The following is a 19667-nucleotide window of genomic DNA, read 5'->3' as shown; positions in this document are numbered from 1 at the left end:
CGCCAACAGCATCCTTGACAGATTAGCATCATTAAAAATGGCACAAACATGTTTTATGTGCCCTGAATTATGATGCCAGTGATGAAAAGGAAATACTCCCAGAAAGGATCACCGAACCCGGCCTTGAATCTATTCAAAGCTCTTGAACTAAAGTTCCCTTTAATGAAGCAAACCAGAGTATGAGCTTGAGTAGAGGGAAGGGAGAAATCAGGTAAATGACAGCAAACAGAGAAATTCAGAATGGGAGATGTTCAGGGCGGCCTGCTCTCTTCAAGAAGTAGAAGGAATGAAAAGGAGGGAGCAGGGAAACGCAGTAGGAAGGAAAACCTATTTAGATCACCAGAGCCTTAAGAAACACAACAACGAGCTCCCAAGCACGTCGATTTTCTTTAGAACTTAATTTGAGCAAACCAACAATACCACCACAGGGCTGGGATAACTGGAGGAATCTGCATCCGGTGCCGAGGCATCAGGGCAAATTTTCTCAGGTGTGGTGATAATCCTCTGGTTAGTTCGGACACTGTCCATACTCCTACGAGCGAAATGACACGAAATCTGGGATTCGAAGAAGCGGACTCCTGGGCAGAATATGGAGCGGGAGTAGGTAAACCAAGGGAGGCAAAGTCTTAATGTGTTTGCAGTGAATATGAGGCGAATGCTGCTGTTGTATGAGTATCCCGCCACTGTTTATATGTGTACCACAGTGCATCTTTGGAAGTTTTTATCATGAATGTATACTAAAATCAATCGAAAGCTTTAATTTTTTTTTCAATACTAATGAAGCTCCTGTTTCCTCACCCACCACCATGCCAGACATCTTTTGTTAACCTGATGTATGTTCCATCCCAGAATGTCATTCCTGAGGACGTGGCTTGGGAAGGGAAATAACGGCATCTCAGTCAAGCTGGCCAGTGGCAGGTGGTGTTCGGCGTTGCTTTGCATGCTAAGTGGATCAACCAGAACCCACTGGAAAAGCGAATGCACGGGAATTTATTCCAAAGATTTTAATGCAGAGAGTCTGTGTGGAGTCTGGGGAAATATTCATTTTTGGTAGAGTTTTGAGTGGCTCTGATGTGTGTGGTTTGGGCTCTCCAGTTGAAGAAACGCTTGTTTAGGTGGGCCCTATGAAATCATCATGGGTGGTGTTTTCATGGAGTGTGGGGGGACCCAGGGAAAAAGCAAATTCTAGAGACAAATGGGTGGCATGTATGTGACCGCATTCTTCCATCTCAGAGGCTCTGATTTCTGAGGTCAAGTAATGAGAATGAATGATTTCGCCAATGGCAGAAGAGCACAGAGGCCCAGAATGCAGTATTTGATTTCGATTGTATTTTCATTTAAATGAAAACTGCTGTGGGAGTCAAAACTAGAGCTTTTTGATTACTGACAGTGCAGCCAGCCATGGATAAATATAAATCCCAGCTTTCCAGGCAGCTTTTTGACTGGGATAAGGCACACACGGCAATAACTAGCCTGATTATATAAGACATGTGCTTATAATAAGACTTAAACCAATATGGGCTCCCTCCGAGTCCACTTTATAAAATTGCTCTTTCTTTCCCATCATCCCTATAGGAATGTGTACTTCGGCAGATGATTGGTTTGGGCAATACTCTTTCCATACAATTCCTTATTTCATGCTGATACACTTCTGGGGACAAGTTTGCTGCCTCATGAGCCCAGAGCTCTAAAGAGTTCAAGGACAGGACAAACAGAGATCTGTTAATGACACACCACTTGAGAGTTCCTGCATTGGACCTTGGGGAGAAAGGTTGACTCCCATCAATTCTGTGCTTCCATTGCTCACTTGCCTCTGCAAATGTTTCAGACAAATGTTCTGTCTGCCTAAAACACTTTTCATCCATGAGTCTATTCAACTAAGTTCCCACTAGCAATTAAGCTGCAGTTCAAGGACCAGTGCCTGAAAGACACAGGACCTTCTGTGTTCTCTTTTCAGTAGCTTGAGCTATCTCCAACCATTTAAAATAAACCATTTAATTTTGTTTTTCATCCCATCACCATTCATGGCTATATGACAATTATATCACACAAAACCTGACAGATTGCATATGTTCAACAAGGGCAGTAAACTAAATAAAATATGATGGAGGGATGCATGGATGGATGGATGGATTCTTAGCTAATAGATCTGTTACAAAATTCCTCTAATATGAGTGAAATGTGTGTCTGAGTTGAGTTATTAGAACCACTTTAAGAAATTCTAAAATATTTAAAAACTTGAAAAATGCCCTAAGGCAAGAGATATTATGTAAAAGTCAATGTTGAGGGGCTGAAAGAAGCTATACAATCAAGAGACCTTTCCACTCTTGTAAAGGAACCAGGTTGGGATCCTGGAACATACATGGCAGCTCATGACTACCTGTATCTTCAGTTATCTGAGGTCCTCATCTGGCTGCTACATGCTTCTATAAAAACATGGTGCATATACATACATGCAGGCAAACACCCATATACATGAAATAAAAAGAAATCACTTTTTAAAGTTAGTTTTTGAATCAAGCAACTAATAGTGAATTTAGGAAACTGTGGACAAATTAACTTGTAACTGATTACAACACAATTTAGAAACATTAAACAGGATATACATAGACTTTTCTATTCACAGATAGTCTCAGAATTTCATATTCAAGCATTTGACAAATTCTACATAATGTCCATGAGATAGGGAAAGACTGGCAAGAAGACAGTATCATCTAGGCATATTTGAGTTGATTAGATCTCTGTATTGCAAAATGTTCTAATGAATGGATCGAGATTATTCTGGGAAGACAGCTGCCATTGCTTCTTACCTTTTCTCTTTAACAACTGAACAAACTGATCAGCGAACAATTTATTATCCAGTTTATCTATTCATTCATTCAACAAATGAGTATGGAAAACTTTCTTTGTACTTTCTCAGTAAAAGGTTTATATATATAAAGTAAGAGTACAAGGAGTTTGACCTATGAACAGATTATAAAGCAGAATCAATAATGGGCTGAAAAAACATGGTCACTAGCAAGCCTTGTCAGCAGGCAAAGATTTTGGAAACTGTGGTAGTTAAAAAAAAAAATTGGCTTCTCTAGTAAGAGGAACAAGGACTGTCTATGGCATGAACTCTATGGCTAGCTCCTTGGCCTCCCCAGGCCCCCGGGGGAGGAGCAACCTAGTTAGGCCACAGAGGAGGACATTGCAGCCAGTCCTGGTGAGACCTGATAAGCTAGGGTCAGATAGAAGGGGAGGAGGACTTCCCATATAAGTGGACTTAGAGAGGAGCAAGTAGGAGATGAGGGAGGGAGGGTGGGATTGGGAGGGAAGGAAGGAGGGGCCTACAGCTGGGACACAAAGTAAATAAACTGTAATTAATATAAAAAATAAAATAAAATGTTTGTGCTTCTCCCCCCCCCAAAAAAAAATCAAGTTGAAAATACTTCTATTCAAAAAATTAAGGGGAAAATGAAGAGCAATTTTTTTTTTTACTTTTTAAACATCACCACTGGCAGGAAAATACTTGAAAAGAAATCGAAGAAATATAATCATTAATGCTGCTAAAATATTACAAAATAAGCTGGGCATGTGGCTCAGGGACTTGCTTAGAGGCACAAAGTGCTGAGTTCAACCACCAGCACAGAAAAAAAATTGCAATAATTAAAGTTTATACATTGTGCAACAAAACAATAGATGTGGTTAATACGTTACTGAAAGAACGACCCATCCATAGATTTTTCCACTTACCATCATTAAAATAATAGTAGATACAAATCGGGTGTGTGAGTAGCAGTATGAGCTGTATTTGAGCCTCAGCTGCACTGTTTATTTAGTGTGCGTGGCAGAACCTGCCATGAAGATTGGTACAGGGTCTCCAGCTGTCAGGTTGCACAGCAGAAAACAAAAGGAGATTATTTTGTTCATCAAGTTTAGTGAACAACTACTATACTCCCATGATAGACTCTGTTATGTAAAGTACTCTATACCGTGCTTGGTACACAGAATTTACACAGGAAAAGGCAGCATCCATTGCTATTTAACCAGGTGATAGCTATCCACCCTGCCTCCAACAACAGAAACTACACCTGCTTTGCAAAGCCCTCCAGTGGGAGGGCTAAGCATGGCCTGTTGCAGTCAGCGCATTGTAAAGCCCTTCAGAGTGTTGGTGAGAGTTCCAGCCACAAACAAGCCCATAGGATCATGTCTGCTGCTGGACTTAGGGAGTCAACCATTTTCAACATCAAGTCTGATTCATCTCTGACTAGTCAGGTTTCCATTGAAATTCCTCACCCCTGAACTTCTCTAAGTTTTGTTTCTCTGCCACATGCAACATAGCACTTAATTTTAGCACTTAATCTTGGAGCTGACAGATTGCTTAAGAGGGTCTGAAAAAGCCTTGCTTACAAGCATGTCTTTTGGAGTCATACAGCCATGAGACCAATTATCTGACCTTGAAATCTTGTTTTTCATAAATTAAGTACAGTAAGGTGAAGTGTTAATGAGATCATGTGCTATGAAGTGGGAGTAATCAACAGTACCCTCAAAAGCAGCATGCCCATTGGCTCACAGCTGGTTGTTAGAAAGTTTTCCATGTGCAGGGGCAAACTATATTCCTTCCACTTCTCAACATTTTTCCCCCAGTGGTTTGAAGTCCACCCTTCGGAGATACAAAAAGTCTCTTTACTTCCTCTCTTTCCCTGTCAGATCTTTTCAGATAGTTGAAGACAGTAATTATATCTCATCGTTTATGAACCATCAGAATTTGGAGTCTTAAACTTGGGCAACTTTCAGGGCAACCGAAACAGCGGTTGACCTTACGTCCCTCTCTGTTCCCTGAACACACGCCACGGTCTTCAAGCGTTGGTTTTCTAACACATTGCACTACCCCTTGACATTCTGGGTTCTTGCCTCGTAGACACTGTCCTTCAACAAATGGCACAGAAAATTGCTGCTGTGTCATGGATGTGGTGGAAGCAGCACTCAGGGATGTTTTTCTCCCGTGACGGGGCCTTGAATCTTACCGCACCATGGGTCTCGTCCATTCCGATCGCACCATTTTGATCTCAGCAATCATTCCTCAAAGCTCGGGAGACACTATGTTTGAGTCCCTTATATCTGCATTCTCTGCTCTTAATCCCCTCTCCCAGGTAGACGCTCATTTCAGTGTGTAAAGATTAAATGAGGCTTTAGGCCATCATTAAACATGTAGCTGATTCTTGTATAGATTTCTAATAGCCCTTTGAGAATTTCCTACAGCATGTTTTGTTCACATTCACATAGTCTGAACTCTTCCCAGATCCATACCCCCTTTTCTATCCACCCAACTTTGTGTCTTTGGGTTGCTTTTTAAACCCATCAAGACCAATTTGTGCTTCCCCAAAAATTCTTGGACCTGTGGCTTTCCACAGGAGCATGATCAACTTGCCATGGTACAGTCTTAGAGAAAACTCTTTCTCTCCCAGCAGCTGTCAACATCCAGTAACTCCTAAGCCACGGGTGGGACCTTATGCCTAACTCGTCTCTGTGTGCCTGGATTTGGTCTGGCCTGGATTTGCAAGGGTCTTGCGCAGTCGGTCAGAAACACATGAGTTCATACTTGCAGCTCGCCCTGTTGTGTCCGCAAGGCAGTCCTTTACAGTCACCCACTAACTCGAGTTCTTCTGCTCTTTGCACCTGCTCCTCTGAAACGATTCTTGAGCTGTGGCAAGAGGAAATGTAATAGAGGGGTCCCGTTTGGGGCTGAGCTTTCTGCAGTTTCTTATTCTCTACATGTTGGCCAGTTGTGAGTTTCTGCTACTCATCATCTACTGACAAACAGAAGTTTCTGTGAAAAGGGTTGAAAGGTGCACCAGTTTTTAAATAGAACGATAAGTCACAAGGAACCTGTTTACTATTATTTCTCTTTAGCAGAATAATACTAGTAGGTTTTCCCCTGGGTCTGATGACCTATCTAGCTATAGGTTCTAGGCCTAATAATGACCCCGGGTTTGGGTTTCATCTTGTATCTTAGATCAAATCAGCAAAAGAGTAGTTATTCCCATGAAGTCTGTGCCACTATTGCACCAGGGGACCCGTATTGCCTTGTGTAGCTGATGTTGTGCATATGCTTCAAGAGTTGCATAAATTATGTTATTCGGCCAACTTTATAACGCCCTCCCTTTTAAAATAATAATACTATTAAGATCTGTCTGTCATGTGATCATCTAGTTCAGTGGATATCAACTTTCCTAATGTTCCCTTTAATACACTCCCTCATGGTGTGGTGATCCCAACCATAGAAATTATTTTTGTTGCTTCTTTATAACCATAATTTTGCTACTGTTCTGGATCATAATGTAAACCTGTGATATGCAGAATATGGAGACGCAACCCTTGTGAAAGGAACATTCGACCTCCAAAGGGGCTGACACCCCAGGTTGAAAACCACTGATCTTGTTCATTGGTTTTAAAAGTTGTGCAGTGCATTTATAAGATTGTGTCTACTTTATTTTATAAACCCATCTTCTCAATGATGTCAGAGAGATGACTTTTTATATCTCTGGCTGCTGCACGGAGTATTGTGAAGAAGATCTACACTCATATCCTCTTTGTGAAATATTTTCTGACATCAGTTGAAGTTGTCAAATTTTCCTAACTAGTTAAGCCAAAATGTACCCAATAAAGGTAATTTGTTTTCCTTAAACTATTAGAAGGATCCAGATTGATTGTTCAACAACAATTCCTAGAACCATACAATGCCAAAGACTCATGGTCTCTGCCACCAGAAGGGACTGAAGAGACCTGGAAATCAACAACCCCTCTCTCATAGTCACAAGTACCAACGAGATGCCCAGTAACTGGCTTTTTGGCATTCTCTGAAGTAGATCCAGATATCAGGATCCTCTGATACATCTTCTGAAAAATAAATTACAGAATTATGAGTCTTTCTGTTCGTGCACAGAAGCAAAAACAGCAGGGGCAGCAATGGAAAGCTCTTGGTCCTGTAATAAATACATCTACCTTCCAAAGACCACTGTTGGGCACTTGCACAGAGGAAGACAGCACCTCTATGAAACTTGAGAAATGAGATCTGGGAATTACAGATATTTCCTTTTTATCTCCTGTGGAGCAGTTAAAGAGAAGGAAGTTGGGTGAACCCATTGCTTTAATTTACCACAAAGCAACGTGAGACTAGGGAAATATGAACATACACAAACTGGCCCAAGAAATGTTAGATTGCTCTTTAGAGTAAACATGTGAGTCAATTCCACCATTGGCGGTAGGCCCCTCCTTGTCCTTCCTTTCCATAATTACACAGATACTGCAGCTTGTCCAAGTATCCCCCTAAGTCATGTATGAATGACTAGGTCTCTCCAGAGTGGTGCCAATAGAAGATGTAACCTGTAAGAGGTGTGCCCACTGAGAGGCCCTTCCGCCGCTGTCCCCGCCTTACTGCATTTGCTTCCTGGCTGATGAGGTGAGCAGTTTCACTCTTCTCCATGTTTAAACTATGATGTGACGCCTCATCACTGGTGCAAAGCAGCATGGCCAATTGCTCATGGGCTAAAACCTCCAACACTGTGTCCTGACATTGATATTTTCTTGTTGTAAGTTAGTTATCTCTCAGGTTCGCTATAGCAATAGAAATCTAACATAACACAATACCATCTCGCTTTTTAAATTTCCAGCTTAGTGATGGAGAAGCTGCTTGAACCTGGCTTTTACTAGGTTTTTGGTTTTTGTTTGGTTGGTTTCGGTTTTTGATTTTTTTGTTTTGGTTTTGGTTTTTTGTTGGTTTTTTTTTTTTTTAGATTCTGACATGGTCTATGGTCTTCTGCCAAACCAGTTCTCCCCAAGACAGTGTTTCCATTGCATTCATGAACTCTGGAGTTAGTATTTGTCTCCATTATAGATCACCTGGTGATCCCATCCATCTAGAGTATATTAAAATACTTATTATGCTCAGTTTTCAGATTTTCCTTTGAACTTGGGAAGGACAGAAACAAGAAAAGTCTCCAAGCTTTTGTTTTACACGAGGAAAGCTGAAACCGGTAGAATGTACGTGACTCACTCAAAGACCTGGGCAGCAGGTGGAAGAGGACGGGTTACGGAAATATCTGAAACGGACAGGAGCATATCACACGCTGCAAGCTCGCTGAGTGCTGGGCACTAGATCTAAGCCAGGTGCCTTCGGGTTCAGTGACAGCATGTTCAGAATCAGAACTGTCCCTCTTCTGGCCTTCCATATAGAGCTTAATGAAGGGACAGACGACATGCTGGAAATCTTTCAAAACCTCCACAGGCATCATGGAAAAGTTGGCTTTGTCGTTAAGAATGGTTTCAGGGGCCAGAGGGATGGGCTCAGCATGTTAAGCCTTTCCATGAAAGTGTGAGGGTCAGAGAAAGATGCCTTGCCCGGAACCCAGATACAGGCCAGGTAGGTGCGGTAATTGACTGTAACCCCAGTGTGAGACACTCTGGAGCAAGCTGGCAAGCCACACTAGCCAGAACAGCAGGAAATGCATTCAGCGAGAGACTCTGCTTCAAATGTATACAGTGGGGGGCAACCGAGAAAGACATACATGTGCATCACACACAGGGAAACATGTATAGATACACACCCCACACACATATGCAAGCAAATAAATAAATGTAAAGAACAGCTTGCTACGGAAAGAAAATGTGCCCTGGCTTCTCTAGCTTTGCACCTGCTCCTCTCTGCCGGTCTCCGCCTACTGGGCTTCAAGCATTCTTCCAGCTTCCTCTCAGTGTGTTTTACAGATCCTGTCCTGCAAAGAGAGATCACAGTATGTGCTTTGTGGTTTCTTTTGGCCCCTGTACACATAGCCTAGAAACACAAACAAGCACATAATGTCATCGCTATGATCATCTTATGATGAATGTGTCACAAAGGTGCAAAGGAAATAGAAGAGAAAAAAAAAAACAAAACAAATAAAAACAAAACACCTGGAAGGATCTGGAAAAGGTTTGCTGAAAGAGAGGTCTGGAATTGACTCCCAGCAAAGGAGCACAGCTTGCCAGAGGGGACACGCGTAGGAAAGATGCCAATAGAGAAAAGGGAAGGACAGTGGGGAAAGCAGCAGAAAACTTTTCTTTTAGAACCATGTCACCATCTTCTTCCCAGATATAAGTCAATGAAGAGACGTTGTTAAACAAAGTGAGGTATCCTATTTTACCTAGCCTGTTATTGCTAACTGTCCAGTAGCACCACAATGATTAACAAATGTATCTTCAAAGTCCCTAGTGAGAAGATTTGTCTGCAGCTTTTGTTTGAAAGGCAGAGCTCCTGTGTGTGTTTGTTCAGTGGGACCCGTAGGAAGCCAGAAACTCATCATTTAATAAGGGGCCCCAGGAGAGTGTCATCTTTGGAAAAATCTGGCAAAGGCTGGGCTAACTTAGTCCCTGAACTCTAGCCCTCATCTCAAGCCCTATACAGAGGTGGTAGATTCCAGCCCCTGGTCAGCCTCCTGATCTGTTAACAATTAAACTGTGTGAGCTGCTACCCTGGGTCCTGCAAGGAGACCTTTCTTTAGAGAATCTGACTTTTTCACTCTAGGCCCTTCTGCCCCCTCAACTGGGAAAAGTAGCTCTTTTCTATGTGCTAGAGGTACAGAAACCAATGAGTGAGGGGGCTGAGAAAGTTGTAGATGACTAATTTGCACATAGCCAGATCGTGATTTGAATCGAATACGCTGGAATCCAAGCACGTGCCACATTCTTGTCTCTGGGAAGGCATCTTAAGAGTCTGTCCTTCCAGAAGGAGTCTGCCCAGTGTCATGCTGTAGCCTTTGCCCAAGAGCTTGCCCATTTTACAATGACCTTGCACTGACTTCTGCCCCCCACCCCCCGGCTTCACCCTAAGCAGCCATCCTGTTTGTATCTTGCCACTTGGTTGCAATTTTCCACCCGGATTATTTGGTGCTATAACAAGCAAGGCCACGCCAACCTCTGGCATTAAAAGAAGCATGAGCCTTCATTCCTGAGGTAATGAGACCATTTTTTTTCCAGGTTCCTTCCTCTAAAGTTCATGAACTTAATAAAAATAAATAAAATAAAATAAGACCGGCTCTATTACAGACCAGGATCAGTGCAGCAGGAAGCCGGAGCTGATTGGGGAAAGGCAGCGCCTGGAGGAGGAAAGTAGACAAGAGGCATGCCTTTACCTTCCCACTCCATCATGAGAAAGCTTTCCAGGAGGCCTGAGCAGCCTCCGAGTTTCCTAGGTCCAGCAAGGTGAGCCCTGATGTAAAGCTGGTTACATTTCATCTCTCTTGTAAATTGACTTCTGGGAAAAGCTGACAGCCGGCTCTTCAAAGTAATAAGGAATTCATACCCACCCAACTCTGCACCTCAAGCATCCTGAATTGAACAAATGACCCAGGAGATGAGGAAACACAGGCTATGCTGTTTCTGCTTCATTATTCTCTTGCTTCTTGATGCTTCTCAAAGCCAATTCTCTGTCAGTGTTTCTGTAGCTGCACAGAGTGTCCCATAATGGTTCTTGTCCTCACAACAAATGATTCCTCCTTGGAGACACTCAAAGTCCATTATTTCACCCTAACACCCAGCAATGGGCAGCTCGCTACTCATGGAAGTCCTGTTTGAAAATACATTCAATAGTACTTCATTGCCAAAGAGGGCAGCCTCCCGCTTGGCCTTCACAAGACTTCCAGCTTCTTCCTGTCCTCTCTGTAGTTCCAGCTTCACCAGATCTCAAAATGGACCCCAACTGCTCCTGCTCCACCGGCAGCTCCTGCACCTGCTCCAGGTCCTGTGTCTGTAAGAACTGCAAATGCACCTCCTGCAAGAAGAGCTGCTGCTCCTGCTGCCCTGTGGGCTGCTCCAAGTGTGCCCAGGGCTGTGTGTGCAAGGGCCAGTCAGAGAAGTGCACACGCTGTGCCTGATATGAGGACACGGCTGCTCCCACGTGTAAATAGTGTTGCTGGACCACCCCAGAGCTTTTCATACGGCTCCACCCTGTTTACTAAACCCCCTTTTCTAAGAAATGTGTGAATAATAAAAGCCCATTTGTTAAAAAAAAAAAAATAGTACTTCATTGCCAAGAGTATAGTGGCAACAAGATTGAACAGTAGTCAGCACGGAAGGTCTCAGTTATAAATGTAGCAAGGGTGGGTAGGGATTGTTACCTGAGGAGCAAAGTGAGAGTTGGTGGCTGGAAAATTAAGAATAAATACTATGAGCGAAGGGAGATTTTTGACAAACTGACTATTCTGCTTAGCCAGACATTTAGCTGGGAGTCTGGGAAGACAGAAACTGGTAAAGATGTTGAAACTGGTAAAGAGGTTGAAGATGATCAGAAATGATCAAAGTTGAGGGTAGTTCTTGCCAAACTGACTCAGCAAGATTCCTGCTAAAACTAGATTTACACAAGGGTATACAGACAGGCTCAGAGAAAGTTCAGGAGCCTGGCTGAAGTTTAGTCAAGCCAAGACTCCTTGTCAGTCCCCACGGAATCCTCCAGAGCAGTGGTTCTCGGCCTTCTTAACTCTGCGACCCTTTAACACAGTTCTTCACAGTGTGGTGACCCCCAAAACATAACAGTATTTTTGTTGCTTCTTCATAACTGTAATCTCACTACTGCTATGAGTCACAGTGTAAATATCTCATATGCAGGTTAGCTGATATGCCACACCCAAAGGGTTTGGACCTACAGGTTCAGAACCCTGATGCCCCATACAGGTTTTCCCACCATTGTCTTTGTCTTTATTCAGAAGATGCATTCTGACTGTCAGTTAAACTGACCTCAAGACTCATCCTTGCTTTCTTTCACCTCCTGCCCCATGTAGTCTTTATGGTCCTCTCAGCCATCTGCAGAACTTTTCACCCCTTTTCTACTTTGGTTGTATTGTCAAGAAAACAAATAAATACCACCTAGCTGTCTGTCTTAGCCTCAGTCTACAACTCAAGGACAGAATGAGGACCACGTGCCAAAGGAACCCCTAGATAGTTGTATAACACATGTGGGTGTTCCGTAGACATCACTACCAACCAAGCCCATGTCTGCCATCAAGCAGGCCTGCATTTGAATCCCAGCAATTCCTTTAATTGATGTGTGCGCCAAGCCAAGTCTGGAATCTGTGAAATAAAGTCAGAAAAACAGAAGTCTTCTGGTCCTAGAGAAGATTTAGACACAAACATGTCAACAGCCCATTAGAGGCAGCATGCTTTCCTTAAATGAAAATGGCCTGTCTGGGCTGTAGGTCCTCCTCTCCTTGCCCACAGTCTAGGTGGTTTTGAATCAGAAAGCTTCACTGAATAGAATCAGAGGGACTCCCCTGATGACAGGTTTAAGACCTGCTAGGCTCCCAAAAACCTGTGCAATTGCCTCCTAATTCTCAGCTAAGACCACTGAAAAAAGATTGCAGAGATTCAGGAAATAACAATCAGGAGCTCCCGAAGCCTGAGAGGTTTGTGCAAGAGGGAGAGACAACGTGTTGAAGTTCAGTGCGCCCGGGGCCCCTGGACCCCACCCCAGACGTGGTAGGCAGTACTGATGAGAAACGTGCTGCATTTCCTATGAATTAAGCCATGGGGCCAAGAGAACAATTTCCTCATTGATGAGGAAAGGTTGCTGAAATTCCGAGGACACTCGAGGCCTTTCACTGGGCTGAGCAGAGATGCCTAATATTAATCCTACGTAATATGAGTCCTTGACAACTCTCTCTCTAATATGCCTGCTGGTGGCTCAATTGGCCATTCACTGTGACTCGGTGTATCCACAAGGAAGTGCTTCAGAGGGGAGAAAGTGCTCCACCTCCCTCTGCTCCACCTTGTCCCTCTCTCTGATCTAAAGGTCACCCAGATTATATTAGCACAGATCATTATGAACCTGGGGAAAGGTGCTTTGTCTTAATTTTTTATGTGATCCCAATTATGCCCAGCGAAATCTTCCTTTATTGATCGCACGGTCACGGAGAACAGAATCTAACGGTCAGCACAGGCTATTTCTGCTGCCCTACCCAGTGGTGATTCTGGCCTAGGTACGGAGTACCCACTCCTTTCACACTTGCTCTAGAGTGGTCCTCTGAAATTTGTTCATTTATTCGGCAAACATTAAAATTTCAAGTGTTTCTCCTGTTCCAGGTGCTATAATAAAGGATAAAAAGATAAAGCAGTTCTATCCCTTGGGAAGCTGACAAGACAAGTTATATATATGAAAGCCAAACTGTGACATAATTCCTTACTTCTAACTGTAATGACTATTTTGCTGAAGGGCAACCTTCTATCAGGAGAATTTGAAGTAGGTTTTCTTTTGTTTTGTTTTGTTTTGTTTGAGACATTGGCACTTCTGCTGAGACTGGATAAAAGATTAAGAGTTAGAAGGGGAAAAGAAGAGACTTAAAAGGACCTCACTCAAAATGGGACAGAAAGAAGAAGAAAAAAAAAAAAGAGGAAAAATGGTCAATCTAAAACCTGGCTATTTAGAGGTCAACTCTGCCAAACTGCCCGGGGCCAAGTCAGTGCCTGCTGCTGCGCTGTGTGTGTCTGGGGAAGTTCACATACCTTGCTAAGCTTGTCTGCCCTGTGAGATCAGTGCTTGTATCACGGGCTGGGTTTGAGAGCATTTGTAGTGTGTGACTAGCACAGAGTGCTTAGAACAGCAGCTGTGTGTGGTATGCTGTATAAACATAAAATATAAATGTTAACCATCATTAGGAGAGTGTCTCTTTTTTACATAAACAAAATTGCTTTTGTTTTTTTTTTTTTGAGGAGTTACAGACTAACTGAGAAAATTATCAAAAGCTACAATGCCCAACGACCTCTTTCCCTCCACTTATTATCTTCCCTATTATTAGCATCTTGCATTAAGACAGCACATTTGATACAGTTAATACTGAGCCAGGATTGACACTCTTCCTGACTAAAGTCCATTCCTTACATTAGGGATTTCTCTGTATTGTATGCTCTAGATTTTGACAACTGTGTATCAGCTATCAGTCATTACAGTGTCATTTAGAATAGTTTTACTGTCCTTTACTCTGGCCTCTCATACGCTCTCTTCCAATAGCAGCCAATCAATGGCCTCTTTACTGTCCTTATTGTGTGTCTACCAGGACATATGTCATTTTGTGAGAAGCATATGGCATGGCATGCAGCCTTGAAGACTGGCTTCTTTCTCTAGCAATACACACTTACATTCGACCCCACTGGCATCTTCTACTGCTTAAGTTTTGCCGAGGGATAGGCATTTTTATGCAATGCTGATGAGGGTTCTCTAAAGAAGCTGCTTTGGAGAGCTCTGCACCTTTGCCTTTAAAAGTTGATTTCATGTTCCAGAAAAAGCCCCACTCCCGAGATGTCTGGCCTCTAATTGCGACCCTTTTAAAACGCAAATACTCCAAGACCACAGGTGTTTCAGGCCTGAACCAGGGGCATTTTCCAGCAGGATAAAACCTTAGCATCAACTGTCCCCAAGCCCCATGCTGAGAGATGGGAATCTAGAGAGCTGTGAAAGTTAAAGGGAACATTCAGAAACAATGACAGGACATTCCTCTCTTATGTCATTTGGCTGCACGTTCCAATAGGTTCAGTGACTATACTTCATGTAGCAAGAACCACCACAAAAATTAAAACACAGATTTCAACAAAAGATCTTGTGAATTTCATCCATGAACATACATGGTTTGGCCATATTTAATTTTTTAACGATAACCTTTACCAAAGATAACAATTAAAGGTCTTCAGAACTTTTCACTTATCAACACTTATTAACTGAGCACCTAAGAATTGTAAGATTCTGCGCAAGTGAAAAGTCGTATGATCTCAATATAAAGCAGACATATGTCACTGCCCAGCACAATCAAGGAAGGCTTCCTGAAACAATGACATTTGATCATGGGGGCAGAGGATAACATTCATAGGGACTTGACACACTAAAGAAGAGCTGGAAAGCTGACATTGGGACTTCTAGAAAGAGAGAGAGCAGCTATGCCTGGCTCTGAAGAGGGCATCCTTCCTAGTGGAAGAGCGGCCTGGATGCTCCCAGTACTATGGCTAGGAACCATAGCCTGAAAGAGTTGGACACTTAACAGGACAGATTTCAGTTTGCCACTTCTCCCAGGCCCAGCCTTTCCTGTAGTGTAGCTCCCTGGACCCTTGTCCAAAACCCCTGTTCTAAGTTCTTGGAGCATTCAAGGACTTCCTGCTTCCTTGAGTCCTTGGCTGCTGCTATCTTCATTGTCCCCCATAAGGAACAAGTTTACTCTCGTTCCTGAAGGTCAGACAATAGAATTCTTGTGAGAGGTCCTTCTCAGGAATGAGACAAGGCAACCTTGCTGCAGTTTGTGGAGTAGTGGGCAGGGCATCATTTCCTTCCTGGAAATCCAGCTTGCCGGCACACTGCCTCCCCACCCTGCTGCCCTGTGCTCTGCCCTGTACCGACAGGTCCCTTCCTCTGCGCACCCAGCAGCTGTTCCACAGCCCTGACAGCCAGCATGGACCTTGATGATTTTCCACATTGAGGCCCAGACTCTTGGGTGATGCAGCCGTCTTGCCAACCAGCTTCCCCATGCTTTCCAAGCCAAGGAAGGCTCGGGTCTACAGGGACTAAGTTCAAATAAATACCTAGTCAACAAAAAGGCGATTCTGCCAGCAGAGCGGGGACACATTAGGAGACATGGATTGTCAATGGCTATTTGGCTGACTCACCAGTCCTTTTAATTTCTGTCTTTCTCCTGGATGCCTTCAAATGTCTATGAACACACACACACACACAAGGTGGGGGCACCTGGCCTTCTTATTACCTGTGCTCACTCCGTTACCTACCTATTACTCATCTTTCTTGATCCCCCATTCTCCCATTAATTCTCACATCATAACAGACCTCAGTACCTGTGGCAGAATGAAAAGACCAACTTTAAATCAGAGAGGACTCAAATGATAGGTCTAGCAACTGTTGTAACAATTTGTGTAAAATACCTCTCTCTCTTCTCTCTCCCCTTCCCCTTCTCAGGCATGAGTGCTCTTTCTCTCCCTCCCTTTCCTCTCCCCCTCCTCCTCTCTTTCTCTCTTTCTTCCCCTTATACCTAGCTCAGAGATTTAAAGAACAGGAAAAGAGTTACATTACCAGTTGAAGGATACAGCTCATACATAACTTAGAACAACGCTGCAACAAAGTGTCATCTTAGGGTATTGGGGGGGGGTCCCCTTCCCTTGGCAAATCAAATTCAGCTACATTCCAGCAAGCACAGAGCCCATAAACACCATGGAGAGGTGGTGGGAAGAGCAAGGGCTCCTGTATGAATCCTTAGGAGATATTTTATTACAAAACCCAACTGCAGTCAGCTTCACTGGAATGGTAAAGAGAATGCATTGGTTTGGCAAAACCTAGTCACTAGACCCATCTAAATCTATTCTCCCTTAAGAGAAGGAGGAAGAAGGGGAGGAGGGGGAGAGAAGAAAGGTCACTATCCATGCTTTCTTTGGCTCTTCTCTTTGGCCTAGGGTGGGTGGATAATTTCCTTGACCCTAGACAGAGAAGGCACAGGTTTCTTATGCAAACCTCTAGAGTATAGTGTGAGGGCAAATGAACACCTGCCTTTTTTGGGTCATTTTGTTGGGGTGCAGCAGCATAGCCAGCCTCCAACTCATTTCAGATAAGATCTGCAGCAGTTTTCGACAGGGTCAGTAAGCACTGGAAATAACCACTAAGGAGCCTGTGATAACAAGTACATTTAATGGGGTAAAGTTTATTCATCTCCTTCAAAGGTCTCATTTAGTTTTAGACAGTTGTAATTCATGCTCTAATATCCAAAGTGTGTTCTTCTGGGGCCATTTCAGGATCTTTTATGAGAGGCAGGGACCCATTTCATAAACAATGTCCCATCAGGACGCACAATAGAATAAGGCAGTTACCTAAAATGAAAGTGAGTCCTGTTGGGAAGTAGAAACCAATACCGGGAAGCTGAACAATGGCAAACATCTACTTTACCCTCAATGGATCCAGCCAAAATGCTGTCCTCTGGCCCCAGACAGGACTGGGACTAGAGAGGTAAGCAAGGTGCCTAAGGTATACAATTTAAGGAGACAGGTTCTCATATTCTGACCCTGTACTTAAGAGATAGTGAGAAAATCCTTAAATTTTACTTTCTACGTGACTGCTTGCCTTTCCCTTAATCCTGACCCTTGACCGGAAGCCTATGTATCATCCCTGAACCAACCAGGAAAGTCCACAGGCTTTGAAAATCCCACATAATTAAGACTGAACCCCTTATCCTCCAGTCTCTGATCTCATTGTTTTATGCTTCCTGTCACAATGACTGCTCAGGCCAGAACCCTGGAATCCTCTTTGACATGGTCCCCATCTCCCTCTGTGTCCTGATGACCAAGCAGTATCTTGGTACCTACCACTCAGACATTAAAGCCGCCAGCATCTTTCCTTTGACATCAGCAGCAGCCCGTAATTTGTGTTCTCAGTTCCAATCTATCTACCCGATGTTTTGTCCTTAACACGGCCAGAACCGTCTTTCAAAGCATGATTTACAACACAGTCCTCCACAATGAGCCCACCTACCTCAGACCCTCTGTGCTACGCTCCATCTACAGAGATCGTCACTGACACGCTTCAGCGGTAGTGATCTTCCAGGCCTTCCCAATGCACTTTTCCTACATCCACAAGCAATTTTTTCTTCAGTTAACCACTTAAGCTTCATTTCCTCAAAAAAGAGCCCACCGCTCACGCCTCCACCACACAGAATTCCACTTTTACAACACTTTTCAGGGACTGGGAACATGGCTCATCAGACACAAGTATTTGCTGTGCAAGCATGGGACCTGAGTTCAAATCCTCAGATCCCATGTAAAAAGCCAGGTACAGCCACAGCCCTTCTGTAAGCCAAGAGCTTGGGTCAGGGGAGACATGCAGATTACTGGGACTTAACTCATTGCTGGCCTAGCTTCAGCTTCAGTGAGAGACCCTGTGACAGCGACTGGTAGAGCAGTGTACCCTACACAATGTCTTCTTTTGGCTTTTGCATGTAGCTATGCACAAACATATACAACACACACTTTAAAAAACACCCATCAGATTTTTTTTTCAATGTTTGTTTACTGTCTGTGTTTGTTAATATCAGCTTGATGAGATCCAAAGTCATCTGGGAGTTGAGCCTCTGGAGTATGCTTGTGGGAAGTTACCTTGATTAGGTTAATTGAGGTGGAAGATCTGCCCACTGTGGGTGGCACCATCCCCTGGGCTGGTGCCATGGACAAATGCCATGTCCATCATTGGTTGATTGTGAGTCAAATAAACCATGTTAAGGTGTTTATTGAACTTATTTCCATTTCAGGTAGCAAAGCATAAACATAAATTTGAGTAGTAAAATTTAGGAAAAGCGAGAGGGCGAGCTGACAATGACCTCAGCATAGGCACTCACCATGGTCTGCTTCTTGATACAATGTGCCTAGCTGCCTCAAGATCCCACTGCTGTGACTCCTGGCCATGGTGGATTGAAACCTCCACCTGTGAGCCAAATAACATTCTATTTAAAGTTGCTTTTTTTTTACTTTATATTTTTTAATTTATTTTGTTTTGTTTTAAGTTGTGTGTCTCTATGTGTTTGTGTGTAGTATGTACGTATGAGTGCAGGGCCCCCCAGAGAACAAAGGGGCTAGATCCTCTGGATCTAGAGTTACAGGAATTTGTGAACTGCCCGACCTGAATGCTGGGAACCAAACACAGGTCCTCTGCAAAAGACGGATGCACTCTTAGCCACTGAGCCATCTCTCCAGCTCTCAAGGTTGCTTTCTTCAGGGTAATTTTTCACAGCAACAGGAAAAGTAACCAAAACACTCCGTCTTCCTTGATTGCTTACAAGCTCCTTATGTTGCTTCTCATATATTTGATGAACATTTGGAGTAAAAATCAACCCTACAAGCATCCCATAGTACCCTTCTCTCATTCGTTCATTCAGCTGCCATCTACTAAGCACATTGACAGAACTTTGATAGGCTTTGAAACCACAGAGACCATGAAGGTGAGGCCCTTAGCATCCAGCATTCTAAGGAAGGCCAAAACTTCTGATAGAGACTGCAACCCCTCCTCAACCTGTGAAAGAAGGACCTCTGCTACAACCTGTGTATCTGGCATCTTCCTCTCACCTTGCTGACGCATCCCAGATTTCAGCTACTGCTTGGCTGGATTGTCCCAAGACAGGTCAGAATCGCCATGTCCTATTATTGGTGTTCTCCGCTATCATGTAGCTCCCCTCTTGCAGCATTCTGCCCAAGACATCCTCCATCATGGTCAGGATGTGCTTGACACCTGTGATAAGCTCAACCTGGGGCACTCACAGCCTCCAGCCTCAGGACAATAACTGTATCAACAGGAAAGAAAGCTAATGAGCAGATGCTCAGATCCCTGCTCCTTTAGGACCTCAACACACACTTGTATTGTGTTCTTCTTGATTTCCAAATCCCCATTTCAACCTTTATTGGCAGTTGCTGGAGGGTAAGGATACCATTTTCTCAGTGGGATAGCCTTTGCTAAGTTGAATTTGCTCCCACCAGTTACCTGGGAGGTTACTTCTCTTACACAAGAAACTCTAAACTCAGGGGGTCAGAAACAAAACGGAGACATCAGAGCAGGAGGAGGTTGCTGAACAGCATTCCAGAGGGAGAGAGAAGGTCATGAGAGAGAAATATGAAGGTAAAAATGACTACAA

The 19667-nt window shown here is 43.6% G+C and overlaps 1 protein-coding gene across 1 annotated transcript; it reads left to right on the top strand.

Annotated features, from left to right (window-relative positions):
- Positions 1-10636: 10636 nt before the first annotated feature.
- LOC129692535 (metallothionein-1-like) lies at positions 10637-11034 on the top strand. The gene has a single exon (XM_055629007.1). The coding sequence runs from the start codon at positions 10707-10709 to the stop codon at positions 10890-10892; it is 186 nt and encodes a 61-aa protein (XP_055484982.1). The 5' UTR covers positions 10637-10706; the 3' UTR covers positions 10893-11034.
- Positions 11035-19667: the final 8633 nt, after the last annotated feature.

This window comes from Psammomys obesus, unplaced genomic scaffold (genome assembly GCF_907164565.1).
Source record: "Psammomys obesus unplaced genomic scaffold, mPsaObe1.curated_primary_1811, whole genome shotgun sequence".
Classification (NCBI taxonomy): domain Eukaryota; kingdom Metazoa; phylum Chordata; class Mammalia; order Rodentia; family Muridae; genus Psammomys; species Psammomys obesus.
The sequence above is the reverse complement of the archived record's forward strand: the minus strand, read 5'-3'. Positions and strand labels throughout refer to the sequence as shown.

Bases quoted from the DNA above. Each gene is read 5' to 3' on its own strand.
- LOC129692535 (XM_055629007.1), top strand. From the start codon at position 10,707: ATGGACCCCAACTGCTCCTGCTCCACCGGCAGCTCCTGCACCTGCTCC.